Source organism: Hemicordylus capensis, chromosome 2 (assembly GCF_027244095.1).
Source record: "Hemicordylus capensis ecotype Gifberg chromosome 2, rHemCap1.1.pri, whole genome shotgun sequence".
In the NCBI taxonomy this organism is placed as follows: Eukaryota; Metazoa; Chordata; class Lepidosauria; order Squamata; family Cordylidae; genus Hemicordylus; species Hemicordylus capensis.
The window spans coordinates 401788808-401810517 of record NC_069658.1 but is presented as its reverse complement, the minus strand read 5'-3'; the positions used below and the strand labels follow the sequence as shown (position 1 = coordinate 401810517).

At 41.2% G+C, this 21710-nt stretch overlaps 1 protein-coding gene across 8 annotated transcripts in view; it reads right to left on the bottom strand.

The window, feature by feature from the left end:
• Positions 1-21710, bottom strand: part of LOC128342858 (E3 ubiquitin-protein ligase RNF213-like) — a 264364-nt gene that overhangs the window by 193507 nt on the left and 49147 nt on the right. For all 8 annotated transcript variants that reach the window (XR_008315206.1, XM_053290892.1, XM_053290891.1 and 5 more), the window contains 4 exons: positions 17215-17414; positions 14245-14534; positions 1106-1371; positions 551-763 (listed from right to left, as the gene is read on the bottom strand). Coding sequence is in view for 7 of the 8 variants with exons in the window: in XM_053290892.1 (XP_053146867.1) it covers positions 551-763; positions 1106-1371; positions 14245-14534; positions 17215-17414 (969 nt within the window). In the remaining variant the exon portion in view is untranslated. The remainder of the gene's footprint in view (positions 1-550; positions 764-1105; positions 1372-14244; positions 14535-17214; positions 17415-21710) is intronic.

Below are 21710 nucleotides of genomic sequence, written 5' to 3'. Positions count from 1 at the left end.
ATCCTCCAGTTGCTTAAATGAGGCTGAAGTGCCCGACGTCGAAGCAGCCGACACCGTAGCCTTCGATGTGGACGCAGAAGCAATCAATGCCGCAGCCTTCGCAGCCGATTTCCAAAGAGTAGTCAAAGTCTGTTTCCAATGTTTCAGAGATCCAAATAAATGAAAACAAACTTTCTTCGAGGAGCAACTATCTCCAAGTACTGATCGCAATGGCGGTCAGAAAGAAACTGATTGCAGAGGCGCCCAACCACCACTAGAGGCTACTACAGTCACGTGCAACAGGCAGTTGACGGCGTCGCAAGGCGCTAACGAATTCTACCCAAAGCTGATCTGCGCAGGCGCAGAACCCACTATTTATGGATGATGGAACCACTATCCAGATTGTCTGGATTCTTGTATCTCTAGAGTGGTCAATTAGTATGATTCTCTCTGCATTAATGTTACAATATTAATACATTATTAATAGGAAATCTAAAGCAACACAGTTTAGACCATTGCTCTTAAAATTTCTGAAAGAAAATAAAATAGCAAAAAGTGAATTATAGCTCACTTTTCATTAAACTTGTGTTTCTCTCTGTACTCAACAAATGGAAGGCCTTCCAATCTTGCCCATCTCTCTTCAGATTCAAGTTGAGTATTTGCTTGAAAGCATTCAAAATCAGTACAAGCAGTAATTACATGAACGACTGGGATTGTCCACAGCCACTGGTGAACCTGCTCTTCAACACATTCGTTGCAAAACAGAATCAAACATTGCACCAACCTGCAAAAGAAAGAAAAAGGCCTATTGGAAAAGGCTAGAGTACATCATTTGTTCAGACATTCATACACAAGGCTCATACACAAGCCACTTCCATATTCAACACGTAGTAATACATAATCCTTAATAGATCTAAATGAAAAGGCCAATCTATTTCTGTCAGAAGGAAAGGTACCAAATTAGAAACAAAAATACATAGAAGGGAGATCTTCTGTTAATTGAATCAGTTGTCCCTGAAGTTAACTCAAAAAGAGAACAAAACTATCTTCCACACCCATCTCAAAATGGTCACTGGAGAATAAAAATGACAGCTTTCATAATTTTCAAAGTCCAAGTGGCACAAACCGTGGAATTCCTGAAAATGCCTCTTTGATACAATTGACTTCATTCGATACAACTGCTAGTGGCTTCTCCAAACAAAGAAGGCAGCATATCTGTGCCAGATCATCTTTTGAACTTCGAATATCACAGACATCTCCCGACAAGAGGATGATCAACGCCAGGCCCAGTTTATTCTGCACTGACATGTTCCAAGATGGATCATGAGGACTGTTCTGGTTAAGAAAGGGATGGGCCACTTTTCTCAAGTAATCCAATATCAACTCTTTCACCTACATAAAAAGGAGAGAAAAGTTCATAGTAAGATCCAGTCCCACAGGCTCATCTGCTTTCTATGCAAGCTACTGTGCTCCCTGATCTGAAGTACTTGTCTGGATGATCAATCAAAGCATGCTCCACAGGTATTGCCATATTTCCAGAGAGAATGGTGCAATCTCCAGCTATAAGGAGGCGGCTAATACGGTCTAGGGAGGGGTTTAGGACATTAGGAGAGGTACTGGGCGCACCCAATCAGAGTCATAAGGCTAGAAGAAGAGGCTAAAAAGGAGAACCCAGACCATGTCAGTGACAGCAGCAGCAACATACCAAAGAAATAAATGCCATCTCCCTCCACCCCAGCACAATGTCTTGGAGATGAAAGCCAGGAGCAGTAAGTGACCAACTTTCCACACATATTAAAAACTTCAAGGGGCAGGGAGAATTGCCTTTCAAGAGAACAGTTGTACTGCTGACAGGGTTTTCTTTTTTAAAAGCTGGGGGAGAAGACTAATTGTGAGCTGTGGCTCAAGAGAGACAGAGAACAGACTGACCAGAAGAAGCTTTTAGGGAAAGCTGCTGCAGTTCAGAACAATGAACCCTAACTCTTTGCACTCCTCTTTTCCATTTCTTCACTTGCATGGAAGGTTCTCTTGATCATTTCTCTCTACCGGCATCCATTGCTTGCTGCTTCCCTAACAACTGCGACCTGTCACAATTGCTCCTAAAGAGGAACTGGGTTGGGAAATGAATCTCTGCTCTCTATAATCATCCAAGTTACAGACACAATCCAATAAATGCCTGTAATACTCAGTCTACGATGTCCCATGCATTAATAGCACTGATTGCACGTGCCATGAACATTTATTATCACTTTTTTATTTATTGTATGTTATACCGCTTGATATAGAAATCTCCAGGCATTGTACAAGTTAAAACATAATATAAACACAATATAAATCATTTAAAATTCATAAAATAGATAAAAATCTCAATGATAAAAAGAACACATTAAAATCTCATTTTTCCAAGTAACAAAATGTAGTAATTAGGATGTCAAGCAAAATGTGATGTCTATGAAACAGCAACAGTAATCAAAAGACCATTCTGGGCTGCTACAACATGAGAAAGGAGCATTGGTCACTTACCGTGAAGGCTTCTTCTTGCTGCTGGAGTTGAGGACATCTATTTGGGTTAACCTCCCCTCCATGCTCCAGAGGGCAGGACAAATCTAATTAACAGAAGCCCTTAAGAGGCCCAGGAGAATAGCACCTCCCAGTTTAGTTAGTCAAGTCAGTCTTCTAGGAAGAAAAGTGATTAAGAGAACAGAACAACAGGTATTGAAGCACAAAGGAAAGATACACAGACCAGTAGCCGTGGACACCCAGGGTTGGTTGAGATGTCCTCAACTCCAGCAGCAAGAAGAAGCCTTCACAGTAAGTGACCAATACTCCTTTCTCAACTGCTGGGTGAGGACATCTCATGTGGGGACATGCCACAGCTGAAGACCCTGGGAGGGGGTAACCCTGCTACTAGGGAGAAAGAAGGTGTTGAAACAAGCACCTGCCAAAGGCAGCCTGGGAGGAATACATGAGGTCCAATTTGTAGTGCCTTGCAAACATGGATGGGGATGACCACATTACTGCTCTGCAGTTGTCTTCCAATGGAGCGTTTGTGGCGAATGCCACCGAAGTGGCCGCCAAATGAGTGGAATGCACAGAAATCTTCAATGGTTTAGGGAGCTGTTGAACCTCATATGCAACTGAAATACAATTCTTGATCCACCTGGCTAGGGTTGAGACAGACGATGGCAGGAAAGACACAAATAACGTCCCCATGGATTGGAATGAGGAAGTCAGAGACAGGTAAATTTTTAGACAATGGCATACATCTAGCTTGTGCCAATCGTTTCCCCTGAGATGAAAAAGCTTGCGGCAGAATGAGAGCTGGACAACATCCTATGATCTATGAAAGACAGAAGCCACCTTTGGGAGCACTGATGGATATGGTATAAAGTCTGGAGTCTGGAGAAAAAACACAAAATCTTGGGTTGGCCGACAGCGACCTGAGTTTAGAAACTCATCTTGCTGAGGTAATAGCCACCAGGAAGGCCAGCTTTATATAAAGGTATCGAACGCAGTGACTCAAAGGGAGGTGTGTCCATCACCCTGAGGACTTTGTGCAGGTCCCATGAAGGAAACCTGTGGACCACGGGAGGAGAAGGCGACAGGGGGACCCCCTCAGGAAACGTTTTAAGGGAGGATGGGAGCTTAGACCTCTCCCCTTGAAACGAGACAGCATAGTCCCCAAAGTGGCTGTGTGGCGCTTGATGGTGTTGGCCTTTAAGCTCTTAATCCAGGCTGTCCTGGAGAAATAGCATAAGTTTCACCATCCCACAGTCTAGGAACATAGAAAGCTGCTATATACTGAGTCAGACCATAGGTCCATCTAGCTCAGTATTGACTGAGCAGCAGCTTTGCCAAGGTTGCAGGCAGGAATTTCTCTCAGCCTTATCTTGGAGATACTATGGAGAAATCTTGGAACCTTCTGCTCTTCCCAGAGCAGCACCCACCCCCATCACCGAAAAGGAATATCTTACAGTGCTCACACATCAAATCTCCCATTCATATGCAACCAGGGTGAACCCTGCTTACCTGAGAAATATATGCCAAGTAGACAGGTAAATTCTACTAGTTGATGTCCTCCTGGATGCTAGGATAATATCTAAGACTCGCTAGTCGTATCCGAGATGGCTTAGGATGTTGCACTCAGTCGCTAGGTGGCAAGCTTGAACCACGCTGGGTCGTGATGAAGTACTGGACCCTGGCTGAGAAGGTCGCTTGTTGTTGGCAAGAATCATGGGCCATCTACTCCCAGGTGAATTATTTTGGCAAACAACAGACAGCGTGGCTAATAAGGTGCTAATAGTATGACCTGCGCACCTACTAACCATATATGGCATAGTAGACAGCTGAGGACCAGGACTGGCAGGAATGTGTATATTAGTTCCTTGGGCCATGGTGCCAACAGGGTGCCCACCGCTTTCACTTGGTCACATGGAAAAATGGGAGAAGGCGCGAGGGCGCTAAGTGTTGAGGAGAGATGCAAAGCAATTTACTGTCGGGTGACTCAGAGCCTGGATAAGATGATGGAAGATTTGTGGATAATGCCTCCATTCGGCTGGGTGAAGCTCCTGGTGGCTCAGCCAATCTGCTTGTGTGTTGAGTGAGCCACTGATATGGTGAGCCAGGAGATATGACAAGTGCGTCTTGGCCCATTCCATTAGTAGTGTTGCCTCCTGATGAAGGGACTTGGAGCGGGTCCTGCCATGTCGATTGCCATAGTGTCATCTGTGCACACCAGTATGTCTGCTGAAATGTCCTGATAGCGAGGCGGATGGCTCTCAGTTCTAGCCAATTTATGCTGTGGAGTGCCTCCTGGGGGGTCTAGATGCCCTGGGCTTACTGGGATAGGCAGTGTGCTCCCCAGCCTAACATCGCTTGTGACTATTATTTTGGGGGGATCCAGAAACGGTCTTCCCCGAACCAGGTGTGCAGCATGCAGCCACCAAAGCAAGGAATTTTTGACTGAACAAGGGAGCTTGACCCTTGTGTGGCATCTTTGAGCAATCTCCATCTGGTGGGGTAGAAGAAACCATTGCATAGTGTGTAGGTGGAATCGTGCTCAAGGCACCATCTCAATGGTGGAGACCGTTAGACCCAGGAGCTGTGAGAGGGTGATAATCAGTACCTTTTTGAGGGCCAGGATATTGTTCTTGCGTTCCTCTGGTAGGACGAGCTTATCCTGCACCGTGTCTATGATCATCCCTAGGTGTTGAATCTGCTTGGGCAGAGTCAGTTGGCTTTTGGCGGTGTCGACAAGCAAACTGTGGGATGAAAGAACTTCGAGGGTAATGTTTAGGTCTTGGGTAGCTGATTCCCTGGACAACGACTGGATGAGGAGATCATCTAAAAAAGCAAATAGTCTGATCTTTTGGAGTCTGAGGTGAGCCACCAAAGGGGCCAGAACTTTGGTGCAAATCCTGGGAGCCGAGGAGAGACCGAACAGGAGTGCTGTGATTTGATAATGTCGGCCGTTCTAAGCAAAGCAAAGAAGGTGGTGGAAATCTGGATGAATTGGGATGTGAAGATACACCTCAGTGAAGTCGACAGATGCTAGGTAATCCCTGTGATGTAGTTACTCCGCTACTGGAGTGAAGCATTTCCATTCAAAATTTCCTGCACTTCACCCACTTGTTGAGGTACTCGAGATCTGTCTGAAGGATCTCTCTTTTTGGGGCGCAGTAAACAAGAAAGAGTAAACGCACCATTTGTGCTGATGTGTTGGAACATGTTCAATTGCTGAGATGTTGAGGAGGTGATGGATTGCCTGTTGAAGGGCTAAGCGTTTTTGGAAGGATTTGGAGTGAGGAGTAGGCATGAACTGGTAATTGGGATGGGCTGTTAACTCTGTCTTGCAACCGTGAAGAACCGTGTCCAGGACCCATCTATCTGATATGGAGCCTTCCCAGCAGTGAAAGTAATGGGAGAGGTGGTCTCCCACTCCCGGCAAGTCAGAACGTTTGACGAAGTTTGGGTTGTTGGCCAAGTTGTTGTCTGGGATTGTTGGTCTTAAGTGTTGAAGCAGGGTCTGCTCCAGGTAGTATGCTGTGATCTTGCATCTCTATCTCTGGGATGAAAATTGGTACAAAAGGACCGAAATGGCTAGATGAACCTTCGTGTGGGGTACTTACCCTCCCTTGTATGAGGATGAAGGAAGCGCTTTCTTCTTGTCCTTGGTTTGGACCAGGACTTCTTGTAATGCTTCATCACCAAAACGTTTGGCTGTACTAAAAGTGACTGCCGAGAGATTGAATGTGAGACTATATCCACCTGCCAGTGCTTCAGCCATAAAGTGTGTCTGGCTACCACCTTGTTGGCTGTGGTTTGTATCCCAAAACGAATAGAGTCCAGTGTTGCATCTGCAATAAAAGCTTGGGCCTTTTGAATCTTTACGAGGATCTGTCTCTGTCTGTAACTGGAGGAGTTTGTCCAGAGGAGCAATGCTCTGGTGATGATGGATGCTGCTATAGAAACTCGTATGGAGAGGGAGAGGGGGTCAGTGTTTTTCTTCAGTTAGAACTCAAGTTTCTTCTCAGTGGGATCCTTGAGGACTGATTCTCCATCTCGAGGTGGTATTGCCCCTGACATGAGCACCACCACAGGAGCATCAATGGGGGTGGTGGTGTTTGAAATAAGACTGCTACTGTATGAACTGTGATGTTTGTTAGCTAGCGTAGTTATTTTCTTTTGCACTGAGGGAACCTGCCACTCTTGTCTCACTCCTTCCACAAATGTCTCAGGGAGAGAGAACAAGAGGTCTTGAGAAAAGGTAGCGGGCAGTACCAGGGATTCACTAGATGGTGCACAAGTGCCCGGTAGGCATTCCATTTGTAGACCTAGAGTATGCAAGGCTTTCACAAATTAGATAAATCATCAGATGGGGAAAGTCTAGGTAAGTAAGATGAGGGCTCAACCTGTTGACTGTCAGACCATTCTCCCTCTTCCTTGGACTCGATATCTGGGTCCAAGTCAATTGGAGTATCCACCAATGCAAATGAGATATCTTTGGGTTCAATGGGTACCCATCCGAAATAATGGATGAAAGAGTAGAGGCTGGTCTCTTGTGTTTGCCGCTAGATTTTTTTGGACTTTTTATTCTTATTTTTATAGGAATGTTTGCATTTGTGACTTTTTTTTCTTCTGTTATGAGAAGATTCTGATGAAGAGGAGTCAGTCGTATAAGAAATATGAGAACCGCTCATGAAGCCCATTTTGTTTTTTACTTGGCTTCTTTGGTCTGTGTTGTTCAAGGGTCTATTCCAGCAATGGAAGAGAACCAGACGTGCCAAGATTCAGGTACCTCCCCCTGAATTTTGGTGGGGCCGGGTTGCGGAGGCCCAGGGGTACCTTGGGTTCAGTCGGGTGATGAGGAGTAAGAGGCCCAACAGGCCCTGGAGTCACTGGAATGGCTGGGGGAGGCAGCACCTCAATCAGGTTCTTCTCCTGCTGTGCATGTGGCTTGTCAGCCTCTACCCCCTCTGCCTCCCGGGGCTGGCTGTCTTCGTGAGGAAGGAGCTCCAGTAACTCAAAAGGGCCTGTTGGAGTCGAAGGCCATACTGGAGCATTCTCTCCGCCATCCTCGATCGGGGCTCAGGATGTACCCCTTCTGCAGACCTGGGCTGATTGCTGGAAACGGCGCAAGCTGGGTGGGAAAACCTGGGCCTGTTGGAGCATACCCAGCAAGGATGATGATTTCAGTGCTTTCAGGCCTTCTGAGAGGGAAGGCAGAGTGATTGCCCTTCCTAACATATTGGATGGTGGTGAGGTGTGCTCCTGAGTGACCTATGGTGGAGTTCTGGCCCTTCCGCCCCCCAGCACATACGAAGACCCAGTGATCCGTGGTGGAGTGCTCTCGGAGGCATGCACCATCACGGAGTGATGGGGCTTACTGGGTTGAAAAGAGGCAGCTGACTTCTTCCCCTTCAGCATGAGAACATGCAGAATGCCCGACCTCTGAGGCTCCATCCGCAGGTGAGGGAAGAGAAATGGAAGGTAAAGCGGGAAAAGGCAGGGAGGCTTTTTTTTTTTAAGACAAGTTTTGAGTATAGGAAAATACATAGAAATAGACTTGTAGCAAGAAAGAGAGCAATAAGGATCAGCGTGCAGGTAGAAGCAGAGTAATGTTGACCGCTCTGGAGCTCCTGCAGGACAAACTAAACTGGGAGGTGCTATCCTCCTAGGCCTCTTAAAAGCTTCTGTTAATTAGATTTGTCCTGTCCTCTGGAGCATGCTGGGGAGGATAACCCATGTGAGATGTCCTCACCCAGCAGCTGAGAATTTGAGTGCTAACAAAATAATTGCCTTGATAGCACCAATATTCCTTATCTCATCCCAACAAAGCAGTCATTTCACACTGACTTGATCCAGAGGCAAATGCTTATTATTCACTTTCCGCCTATAGTAAAGGTCTAAGAACAAGTTAGCACAAACACATAAAACAAGTATTCGTACCCAGGGTTCACACTCTCCATCAGCCAAGGCAGGAGATGGAACAGCAAAAACAAACAGGGAAGTGGCTAAAAACTGCCACTTTCTTCATCATCTACAGTCAAAATTTAACATTATCCGTTCCCAATCTCACACACACAGTGGAAAATGCAGCCCTTATGCCATGAAAATGCCAAAAAGACTGAAAAAACGCTTATCCTTCCTCCAGATGAAATGCTCTATGGTACTGCCTTGTACCAGTCACCCCAAGAGCACCCCAACTTTTTAAATGCCAGAGGCAACTGAATCACAAGTTTCTTAGTGCTAAGTCACCTTTACCACATTTGGAGAATGTCTCTCAACCTTCAAAATACTGGCCAAGGCCCAAAGTATTCTTTGACTTAGTAGAACACATGGATCTTTATGATTTGTAGAGAATTAAAAATTCCAATGCAAAAGAATATACTTATTTCTCTGAAAGATATCAATCACATTCAAGGATAGATATGGTTTGGACATCTAAAGCTATTACACCATGTATGGAAAGGATGGATATTATACCTAGGACCTTTTCAGATCATAACCCAATTTGTTTTACATGGAAGAAGAAAGGAACGACTTCATTTTGTTGGAGATTGAATGAATACCTCTTGAAAAAACCAGACGTTGTGGAGAAAGCTAAAAAGAAACTAAAGGACTATTTTGAATTGAATTTAAACCAGGGAATGGAAAATAAAATTGTCTGGGATGCAAGTAAAGCGGTTATGAGAGGTTTTTTTATGCAGCAAAATTCATACTTTAAAAAGCAAAGAGGACTGAAAAAAGAGATATTATTGATGCAGATTTCCAAAAAGGAAAGGGAATTATTATGGGCTAAAGATAAGAAGACGGTCACTCAAGCTATCAAAATGTTGCAACAACAACTTTCTATGTTGATAACAAATGAACTTGAACGGAATTTGAAATATGTTAAACAAAGGACATTTGAGTTTGCAAACAAACCAGGCAAGTTGTTAGCTTGGAAAATTAGATCTGAGAGGAAAAAAATTATATATCCAAAATACTTACAAAAAATGGGTTCTCTTATGATGGAAAGGAAATAAGAGCGGAATTTTAAAAATATTATTCAGAATTATAGAAAGGCAAAATAGTTGAAGATAAAAAAATTGAGCAGTTTCTCAGGACCAAAAATATTCCAAAACTCACTAAGGAACAAATAGAAATTATGAATGCTCCAATAACAATTATGGAAGTAACAGAAGCAATAAATCAAGCTAAGCCCCCCAGGGCCTGATGGTCTGTCAGCTTTGTACTATAAATCATTTAAAGATCAAATCCTACAACCTCTTCAATGGACTATGAATGATATTCTACAAAAATGGATTATGCCGGATTCGTGGAAGTATGCAAATATTGCAGTAATCCCAAAACCAGATCAGTTAAAAACTACAGACCAATTTCACTTTTAAATAATGATAACAAACTTTTTGCTGCCAGAAGAATGAAGGTTATATTAAGGCATTTTATTCATGAAGATCAAGCTGGATTTTTGCCAAAGAGACAACTGAGAGACAATGTCAGAACAGTCTTGAATGTATTGGAGTACTATGAAAAACATAATGATAAACAGATGGCGATGATTTTTTTGGATGCAGAAAAAGCTTTTGACAATATTTCGTGGCAATTTATGTGGAGATTACTAGAGGTAATGACTGCTGGCAACAATTTTATTAGGGCAATTAAGACAATTAATTCTGAGCAATATGCTAAGATTATTATAAATGGGGAACTATCAGACAACTGTGTAATACAAAAAGGGATTAGACAAGGATGTCCACTTTCCCCATTGCTTTTTATATTGGTTCTAGAAGTGCTTTGTAGAACTATTAGAGAAGATGATAAATTACATGGTCCCAAAATTGGGAAACAGGATTATAAGATGAGAGCCTTTGCAGATGATGTTGTGCTGTTTTTAGAGAATCCAATGGACAAGACTGAAAGACTCTTGGATAAAATACAACAATTTGGTCAGCTGGCTGGATTCTATATAAATAAGACTAAGACCAAGCTCTTAACTAAAAATATGGATCAGAAAACCAAGGACAGATTCTCTGAAATAAGTGAGTTTAAAGTGGAGAAGAACGTTAAATATCTGGGGGTCTGGTTATCAAATAACTCCTTGTTGTTCATAAACAACTATGTGAAAATATGGAATTCAGTGAAAATTGATCTACAAAGATGGTCTAAAATGAATTTGTCTTTAATGGGAAGAATCTCAGTGGTGAAAACGAATGTCTTGCCTAAAATGTTGTTTCTCTTTCAGACTATTCCCATAATTAACACTTTAACTTGTTTTAAGCAATGGCAGAAGGACATAACTAAGTTTGTTTGGCAGGGGAAAAGACCAAGAATTAATTTTAAGAATCTAACAGATGCAAAGGAAAGAGGTGGTCTTACCTTGCCAGAATTAAGGTTATATTTTGATGCTGTTTGTTTGACATGGTTAAAAGAATGGATAACATTAAGGAACCCCAGAATTCTTGATTTGGAAGGATTTGACAGAAGGTTTGGATGGCATGCGTATCTGTGGTATGAAAAAAGTAAAATACATAAAGACTTTTTGAACCACTATGTGAGAAGGAGTTTAATGAGGGTGTGGTTAAAATACAAAAATTGGTTTGAACCTAAAACTCCGTTATGGATATCTCCGATTGAGGCCTTATCACGTAAAGAAGTAAATATGCAAATGTGTTGGGGTACCTATAGAGATTTGTTACATTTTCAGGAAAAGGATTGTAAGTTAAAAAGTTTAACTGAAATACAAGATTTGGTTAGATATTGGTTTCAGTATCATCAGTTAAATGAGATATATAAGAAAGACTTTGAAGTTGGATTTGAGGATCAGACTTCAAATTCTGAGAAGGAATTATGTCAAAATGATGAAAAATTAGTTTCTAAAATGTATAAACTGTTGCTTCTGGAGGAGACAAGAGAGGAAGTGGTTAAAACGACTATGATAAAGTGGGCTCAAGATGTGGGGCGTAATATAGAAATGGCAGCCTGGGAAAAGTTATGGAAAAATGATTTAAAATTCACTGCATGTTATGCTATAAAAGAAAACTATTATAAAATGATGTATAGATGGTATCGGACACCAAAAAAATTGGCATTAATGTATAAAAATGTTTCAAACAAATGTTGGAAGTGTGGACATTCTGAAGGCACCTTTTTTCATATGTGGTGGACCTGTGGGAAGGCTAAAGCCTATTGGGATATGATATATAATGAATTAAAGAAAATATTTAAAATGACATTTCTTAAGAAGCCAGAATCCTTGCTGCTGGGAATAACACAAGGTGTAATCTCTACAACTAATTTAACATTTTTTATGTATGCTTTTACAGCGGCCAGAATTATATATGCACAGAAATGGAAGAGTAATGAACTGCCTTCAAAAGAAGACTGGCTGATAAAAATTTTGGAATATGCGGAGATGGCAAAACTTACAGCACTAATAAAAGACCAAAACTTGGAATGTTTTAAAGAAGATTGGAAACCATTCTTGTTGTATCTAAAGAATTACTTTCCTACTATGGACTTTACAGCAGGGTTTGAAATTTAGTAAAAAACTGCAGGTTGGGTAGATTAGCTATGTTTGTAAGGGTTTGAATTTATGTTTTGAATTATTATTATAGCAAGGGTAAATTTTATAGTTGATGATTCATGAAGAGATGTGTGCGGGAAGTCCACCTTTTTGTGTGTATTTGCAATGAATGATAATATTACTACTGTTAAAATTAATAAAAATTGAATTTGAAAAAACAAAAACAAAATACTGGCCAAGGTAGGACAGTGAATATAAGACATCAGTAAGGCAGGGTCTCTCACACCAACAGGACTGAGGTTTTTAATCTGTTTCTCCAAATAGCACTGGACAATATTTTGCATCCACCTAAGATACTGTTCCGTGGTTACTACGGTGTGCAATATTTTGCCTTGGCCATTAGTTTGGCTAATATTAACAATCCAAGACAAGTTTTATGAATGCATAAAAATGGGTATTCTGCCATTTGTTAAATGTGCACCAGCAAATGCTGACAATTGCATTCAGGTGACTGTGCAAAAAAAAAGGTGTCTGCAAACTCATTTATGACCTTGCATTGCTTTGATTCCATTTCTGAAAAAGAATTTGTGTTACAGTGAATGTCTGAAAGTCAGTAGATATTCAACATTCAACTGAGAAAGTGGATGACCCCAAATTAAATATTGGGATATTCAAAACTTCACAAATATGCTAGTACATGTTGGCAGTCACCGAAATGTGACTGAGAAAACACATGGAGAAAGAGATATCTATTGTTCGGTTTGATATGTTTGATAGTTTGATTTGTTGTAAATCAAACTAAACTATTTCTTTTCAATAGTAGTAGATATGTTGTTTTCAACCCAGGGGTGAAAAATGGCTGCCCTAGAAAGGAACTAGCAGGTGAAATACCTAGTGGCAAATGCCTTCTTCAGTTATCCTACTACCACAACTACCACTAGTGATATCTCAGATATATAATGTTAACAAGGATTTGAAACAGAAGGCCTCACATTTCTATTCTACCATTTTACATTTTCTGGCGTTCAAAGATTGTGACTCTTGACCATGAGATATTTATATCTCAATTAATCAATCAGATTATTTGCTTTAATTGGTGTGCATCGTAGTATACTGTAACTAAGTCAGGTGTGCCTAAACCACCATTAAACTGAAGATTTTAGTCTGATTTTGACTGGTTTATAAAACATGAAGCCTGTTGATAGGATAATAATATCTTAATTATACTCTATCTAGATATGTTGTACTCTATGCATCCTTTGGGGTTTGTGACAAAAACCATCACATCATCTCCAAATAAACTGATCATGTATTGGATTTCTTATTTTTACTATTTCAAAAGTACCATCTGATCTAAATCTGTATGCTAGTGGTCCAACTGATAAAAGAGAGATGGAAGATAAAGGACAACTTTGCTATATTTCTCTTAATAGCGTAAATTCAACTGAATTATTTTGTGCTGGTCATAGACCGTAGTAAACTTTGATTGATTGAACCGAATTATTTACTTTTCTATGAGCTTTTGAATTTGGAGTACAGTGATTAAGATGTTCAGGAATCTCGCCCCCAATTCATTTCATTTTACTTAATTCAAGTAATTCATTTTACTTAAGCACTTAAAGTTCTTTAAGTTTACTTAAATTAAGTAAATTCAATTTACTTAATTCAAGGATTCATTTTACTTAATTCAAATAGGTAGGAGATTTCTAACCTGTCAACAGTTTTTTCAACAGCAGCAGAATCAACAGTATTTTATTTTTCTCACTGTGATCGATCACATTAATTGAGTCCATATAAAATGTAGGAGAGTCACTACTGGCACTGACTCACTTCCCAAGCTTCCGCATACCAGCAGCAAAAATCAGTATGAAGGCAGCATGATGGGGAAGGATTATACTAGCGTTTGTTGTAAACCGCCCTGGGACCTTGGGTTAGGGCGGTATAAAAATGTGCTAAATAAATAAATAAATAATGGGGTGTCACTCCGTGCACATAGGAAGCAGTAGAATTCTGGCCCATAAGTGCACTCAAATGGGAATAATTGTCATGGATAAATTCATGCAGTCCTGAGTTTTCTATTTTATCTGTGTCTGTTGGAAGGGAAGAGCTATTATGATCCAAACCCTCAACTATCTGTTCCATTTTAATGAAACCCACTGAGTTCAATGAAACAAAGTGGACAATTGGCTTAAAGCAGTCAAATTAGACATATCAAAAACAAAACAGAATTACAATACCTGGTTTTCTCCGAATTGTAAAGCTTTCCATTCCTTTGGCTCCGTCTCATATACCATTGGTTTTCTATTCACTATGTAAAACTGCTGCAATTGTAGGACAAAGTTCTTGACATTCGCAGGATTCCAGGGCTTAAGCACACTGAAGAGACTATCCAGTATTACTTTTGCTGCTATTTGCTTCCCTTTGACATTATCTTCTTCTATGCTTCTAAACCCAGGAATGTGGCTCTTAAAACTGCGCCACATGCTCTCACTTTTGACGCACACTATATCATCATACTGATGCCAATCTGTAAATAAATTTTTTTAAATCCTCTTCAGACGTTGACACAACATAGTACTATCATTTTCTACAGTTCACATGTTTGTATCAAACCGTCTACACTAACATTTTCTACAGACTAGTAAAACATACAAGTACCCACTTTTATCAACTTCACAATTTCAGCAACTGTAGTGCTAAATATATTTTCATAACATAGCCTAGCCTTTATTTCAGTCTTTGACCAGCATAACAGCAAAATAGACAAAAAGGGTTCAAACAATCTACTCCTAGAAAATAATAAAAAGTCTCTATAAAATTACTTAGTATAATAAGTAGAAGTTAGAAGTTAAAACTGTAAACATAAAACTATATATAAAAGCTAGTCAACACTAATAACAGAATGACACTGAGTATAAAGATAGCAAGACAGCAAAATTATGTAATTAATATAGAGCGGTGTTAAATCTCATACCATATTGTATTCTATACTACGTATGGCAGCAACATATCCAGTAAGTGGAGGCAACATACATATAGGCTTTAGAATTAGGGATGGGCCCGGACCGGTCCGGAGGCCATTGTAAAGGCCTCCGGATCGTCCGGACCTGGGCGGTTTGGTTCGGGTGTCTATTTTGCTGTTATGCTGGTCAAAGACTGAAATAAAGGCTATGCTATGCTATGCAAGCTGGTTTAAATAGTTGGCGGGGGTAAAGCTCAGAATTTGATTCCCCAAAAAAACACCAAGTGGAATGGAGCCCTGATCAATTTGCTGCTCCATATCATAAATTCTTTCCCTTATTCTGAGTCTGACGTTTTCATAACCCTTAATAGGCATAAGAGGCCTAGAGGCCATCTCCAGCATCGAGGCAGGATGCTTCTGAGTACCAGTTGCAGGGGAGTAACAGCAAGAGAGAGAGCATGCCCTCAACTCCTGCCTGTGGCTTCCAGCAGCATCTGGTGGGCCACTGTGCGAAACAGGATGCTGGACTAGATGGGCCTTGGGCCTGATCCAGCAGGGCTGTTCTTATGTTCACCCAGGGTTAGCAGTGCGATGGGAGAAAAACTGTAATAATATAGCCTTTCCTCCACTCCTTTTCCCCACTTTGAGTGATATATGTCCTTTAGCACCAATGGAGCTAAACCGATGGGATGGAAAATCAGCTTAAACCGTAATTCAAAAATAATAATCCAATCTCTAACCTCTATTTTGAGCAACCCTGCTTCCAACCGTAGAACCGCCCTAGGAACGCAGCTGGGGACCTGAAATATATTCTTCAGGAAATCAGATTGAACTGCTTCTAATTTAGACCAGCTGCACTCCGTACAAGAGCTGTGCAAGGACTTTGGCCTCAAAGAGTTTAATAGCCGCAGGGATAAAATGGGCACCCCTGGAGTAGTAATAAGACTGAATTGCCTGTGTGCAGATCTGCAGCCAGAGGCCTGAAATATTACACCAAGGTACTCAAATAGTTTTACTTGTTTCAACTTGTACCCATTTAGTATGCAATTGTAAATTTTTGATCTTTTCGCAAACACTAGATCCTTGGTTTTACTATAATTAATTTCAAGTGATGCTCCTTAAAATAGTAAGCCAAAGAGCACAATGCTCTTCTTAAACCTATTGGTGTTTGCGAAAGAATGACGGCATCATCTGCGTACAAAAGAATAGTGAGATGCTTATCCACTAATTTGGGAGGGTGATGATCCAAATTGTTTAAATGGGAAACAAGAGCAGAGCCAAAATGCATCTTGTCTTACTCCCCTAAATGTTAGAATTTCATTGGTGAGGTGCCCCTGTGCACTAGAGCGCATTCTTATACGGGAGTTTTCATGCAGTTTTGTTATCAGGCATAATAGCAGACGATCCACTGATGAATAAAGTAGCTTGTTCCAGAGTTTCTCCCTAGGGATCAAATATACTTTCAGAGTATACTTTCAGCAAAAGCACGTGTGCCCGCAAACACACACACTATTTCTCTTGATCTCGACAAAAGGCATCCCTGTGCTCCAATTTTTCCATGAGTATTTGATTATATAACCATAGTTATTAGAAGGTTCTGTCCTTAGCAAATTGCAGGTTTCTGTACCATAGAGGATGACAAGATGCAAGGAGAGTACATGTAGCCAAATGTGGATCAGGAAATGTGGACAGGAAGGATCCATAGCAGCTATGGCCACTAGTTCCTAATAGACTTCTGTGTGGTGGTACTTCACACAAATAGACATCATCCAGGAGTTGGATAGAGATGCTCATTAATGGTCTAAAAGGAACTAGAGCATTGAGGAAAGCCTTCAAGATTGGCCAAACAAGTACAAACTGTCTCTCATGAATCATATGCCTTATTAGTTCTGATTATCTAGATTCGGACTCATAGGAAAAACTGTCTTGTTTGACATCTGGGACTCCATTTTCTTAGGCAGAAAGGCAGTACAAGAATTAAAATAATAATAGGTAGTACACAATCTTTGTTTCTAATGAATCATCAATATTGAAAAATCACATGATGGGGACAATCATCATGAGAGACCCAAGTTCAAAGTCCTGTTCAGCCACGAAACTCAGTAGGTGACTCTGGGCCAGCAATTTATCTCTCAACCTAACCTACTTCAGAGGATTGTTGTGAGGATAAACATAACAATCTACACTGATCTAGGCTCCTCAGATAACAAACAAAATATGTGCAAAAGATAAATAGTTTCCTTACCATTACCACTTAGGTACTTTGATTGTATATGCAAACAACGATCTACGTGGACACCTTTTGGACAGTGTTTGTAAATAAATTCATACTCTCCCTTTTTGTTGCCACGTACAATGAAATATTTATATGGAATCCATTTATCGATGTTGTCTTTAGAAATGGTCACACAACCTTCAATTAGGTGACCATGCTGATCAAGATACCTGGGTTTTTAAAACAAAAAGAGAAAACAAGCATCACTATGAAATCCAAAAGAGATTGTGAGGAGCTGCAAAAGGATCTCTCCAAACTGGGAGAATGGGCAACGAAATGGCATATGCAGTTCTCAGCTGAAATGACTAAGACGAAAAAGAACCACCAGGCTGGATTGAGCCCCAGACCTGTGCTGTAATCAGAATAACCCAGCAAGCCAGAAGATAAGAAAGCACAGAGGACTCTTTGAGCAGGGACCAATATAGAGTCAGGAGGTAGATGTGTTTTTCCAGTTTTTGTTTTCCCTGACCTGCTCTGTTAACTGTTTTGATTTTTTCTTTTTGCTGCAAAAGTAATGCTTTAATTGAACCAATTTTTTCAAAAAGTAAATTTGCTTGTTTAAAAAAAAAAAAAGAAGCTTATTGATTGTCTCCACCCCACACCTATAAGCCTTTTGACTTTACTAAAGGTTTTTTTTAAAGGGCTGTTGTAGTGGATCCAGCCATAGCAAAAGTCCACTTGGTGGCAGCAGTAAGAAGGTTAGGAGGAATTGAGGGCTGTTCCTCCACATGTGGTGGGATCTGTCACCTGTGGTAGCGCAGTGGGACAGCTGTTCCTCCCCAGTGCTTTAGGGACTGAAGTCACCTTTGCCCACAGACAAATAGCATTAAAAAAGCTGAAGGAAAGAGAAAAACCTCACTGACTCCTTTGGCAGCCGGGTAAGTGTTTAATACCCACTATGTTCTACTACTTTTTCCCACCATCTTCCATCAACACTCTCCTGCCCACTGATCACCAAGATCATTTTCACAGGTGAGTCAAGGAAAGAGCAGGCCTGTTATTCCAAATCTGGACCAGCTCTCATTTGACTCAAAATCTCCTATCCCTCAGAAGTGAGTGAAGAATTGAGTACTGGCACTTAATGTAAAGGCTGCTTCTTGTTGATAAAATAGAGGTCATCAGTGGGTTATCTCCTCCTATTCACTCCAGAGGCAGGGTCTATTCTAATTAGCCAAAGTTTTAAGAGTTAGGGAGAGGGGAACCCCACCCAGTGTTTATGTACAGCTAGATGCATACGCTGAGCCTCCCTGGACATTAAGGACAGACATAGTGATTATACAGAAGGGGAAGGGGTGAGATTGTAGGACCGCAGAGGAGGATGAGACCAGGAGAATAAAGTTCACAGTGCATAGGTTTCTAAAACTCCAAATCTTAAGATGTCTAAACTACAGAGCAAGTAGACCTGAATGTCCTCCGTTCCACCAATAAGGAGCAGCCTTAACAGTAAGTATCTAATGATCTGTTAGTGGAAGGAGAGCATCCAGTGGGATATATCAGAGATAACAGCCTACAGGTAGGAAAATGGCATCTACTGAGGAGAAATAATTTGTTGAATGACCCTGCAATCAAAAGGAAACTTGAGCTGCAATAAAGTTGTCTAGCTTTTAGCGTCTACTGAATGTGGAAGAGGTGGCCCATGTAGCAGGATTGCAAATTTCTGAGGCAAGAGTAGCAAACACAGCCAAGGTAGCTGCAAATCTTGTAGAATGGGCTTTGACGCCTTGTGGTCTAGAAGGAGGATGTGTGTCATAAGCCCAGTGGTGGCTGGTGACTCCTGGGCTTGGGTGGGCACCAGGCAGGGCAGGGGGTGGGCAGAGCCAAAGTGGCTGGTAGAGGGGCGGAGCCAAAGTGGGCATGTATCCTCCTGAACATCAAATTGATGGGCTTCAAGCTAGTGTCACATTTCAGAGCATGATTTTATTACTTAATATTTTGGTTGCACTAAATTAACACTGATGACTGCAAACTCACTATTATCATCTTGTGAGGATAAAACATACTGAAGAAGATTAAGAACCAGGATGCTTATTTAAGTCATAACCTAATAATCTGACCCAGAAAAGCTATTGGTATGCATATTTATTATACATAGTTTTGAGTGCCTTCAGACAAAAGGAGATATTTTTAAAAATAAATAAGTAATCTTGAAGTTTACAAAAGAGCTTGAACACTGTAATTTACCCAGACTTGTGAGCATATGCACATTCTGATCTATTGCCACATCAGCTTTTGTTATTAGTCCAAAACAAACCAATCAAAAATGCAATTTAAATAAATCAACTGAATGACAGAACAGATTCCTGCTAAATTTAAATTCCATTTGTGTTTTATGATCACAATTTAATTTGATCGTTCTTTCTTCAACAAGACTTTAAATTATCACATCTTAGTGATAAGAGGTATGTTTTTACAAAAATTAATGTTCTTGGAATGATTTAACTTTTATCACTACTCAAGTCTGTTAGGGTTTCCATAGGTTTCCCTTAAAAATAACTCAAGGTTTTGATGCTTTGCCTAATCCACCATGAAACACCAACATGAAATTAAAGTTTATGGTTTTTAACAATTAATTCTACTCTTGTTGATTTATTTCTTTAGAATATATAGGTAATGTAAAGTCTTATACCAATTTAACTATGTTTAGTTTTCCCTGATATGTACAGCATCTTTGGAGCACACATCTATCTCACAGGCCACTGTGTTGGTTTCATTTCATGTATTTTGCTCTCATTTGCAAGCCTGCCATCCTTCAGCTCTGGAGGTACTTTCATGGCTGTAGGTAGATCTTAATGTACTATTTAAAGTGTGTGTGTGTGTGTGTGTGTGTGTGTGTGTGTGTGTGTGTGTATTAAAATGTGTGTATTGTCAAATGCCATTTAGATATCACACAAGAATAGGCTCTTTCTGGAGCAGAAAGAGCCTATACTTGTGCGGTATCTAAATGGCATACTTGTGTGGTATCTAAATGGCATTTGACAATACACACATTTTAACACACATTTTAACACACACTTTAAATAGTACATTAAGATCTACCTACAGCCATGAAAGTACCTCCAGAGCGGAAGGATGGCAGTTACTGGAATCTTTCCTGTCACCTACATATGTGTACGAGTGTGCCCTCTAGTAGCTTTTCAGCTTTAAAATGGGAGAAAGACTCTCGGGGCCAAACACCACCTTATGTTAAGCCAACATTATGAGATAGGCATCAAATAGGAAGCATATCTTTGTGGTCAAAAAGTAGCAGCAGAGAGAGAGAGGAGGCGGACCAGGGCGTGCAGAGATGATTTTAACACTAAAAAAAAAATACAATATAGTCAGCGGTTTAAAACTATGCAGAGGTGATGCAAGAGAATGGCCTGGTAGTCATGACCCAACAGGTCCTACTCGCTGCCACGCAGAACTTGGCAGCATTATTTGTGAAGGCCGGGTCTTCATCCCTAAGCAACCAAGTATAGACATGGTTTGGGCAGCCAGGGTACTTCCGAAGTAGCAGAAATATAAACTTGGCCTGAATGTCTCTGTAAAAGGGGCAAAAGACAAGTACATGTTCTGTGGTTTCTACCTCCCCCGTGTCACAGGGACAAAATCTCTCTGCAATTGGGATCTTTCTATATTTGCCTTCTAGTATAGCGGAGGGAAGGGAATAACAACAGGCAAAGGTATAAGCCCTTCTGTGGCTTGGGATTTCTAGCTGTGACACGCACACAGCGGGGGAAGCAGAGTATCTGTGCCTTTCCAAGGACAGGAAAGTTGGAACCCTGCCGAGGTCAGCCTGGTGCTCAATGTCCATTATCCTCTGTTTGATGACTGTTTGCCTCGTCACATTTCATAGCAAATGGGGTGCGGAACCCAGGAGCAACAATTTAGTCCACACTGCCCTTTTCCATGAAGACTGAAAATTGTCCTGTAGTGTCAGAGGGGCCAGGCCCCAAGGGTTGAGGGTTAGTTTAACCCAGACCCAGAAATTAAGAATGGACAGCCACACTTTGGCCTCAACCTTTGTCATGCCTGTTTCCAAGCATAGGGTGGCATTTGGAGGACTACTCTTAGAAATTTGGACTGCACCAGCTCCAATAGGGCAAGAGTGCGGGGGGCCTCCAAATGGGCACCATTGAGGAGTTGCACCGTCTTGGCCTCAAGTAATTTGAGTTCTGAGGGTACGTAATGGCCCCCTCTAGTCTATAGGAATTTTAGAATGGTGGTGGAGTTCCTCTGAGCAGTGAGGGCGACATGGTCACAGTGAGCCTTTCTTGAGCCAGAGGCATGTGGGACCACTCCCAGATATTTGAAACCAGTGACCTGTTCGACCCTGTGGCCATTTATACTCCAGGAACGGGTCTTGAGTCTTCTGGCAAAAGCCATAGCTTTAGTTTTTTTATAGTTTATTTCTAGTTGATCGTTCTTGCAGTACTGATCTAGCGCCATCAGCGCTCTTCTGAGACCTATAGAGGTCCTAAAGAGGA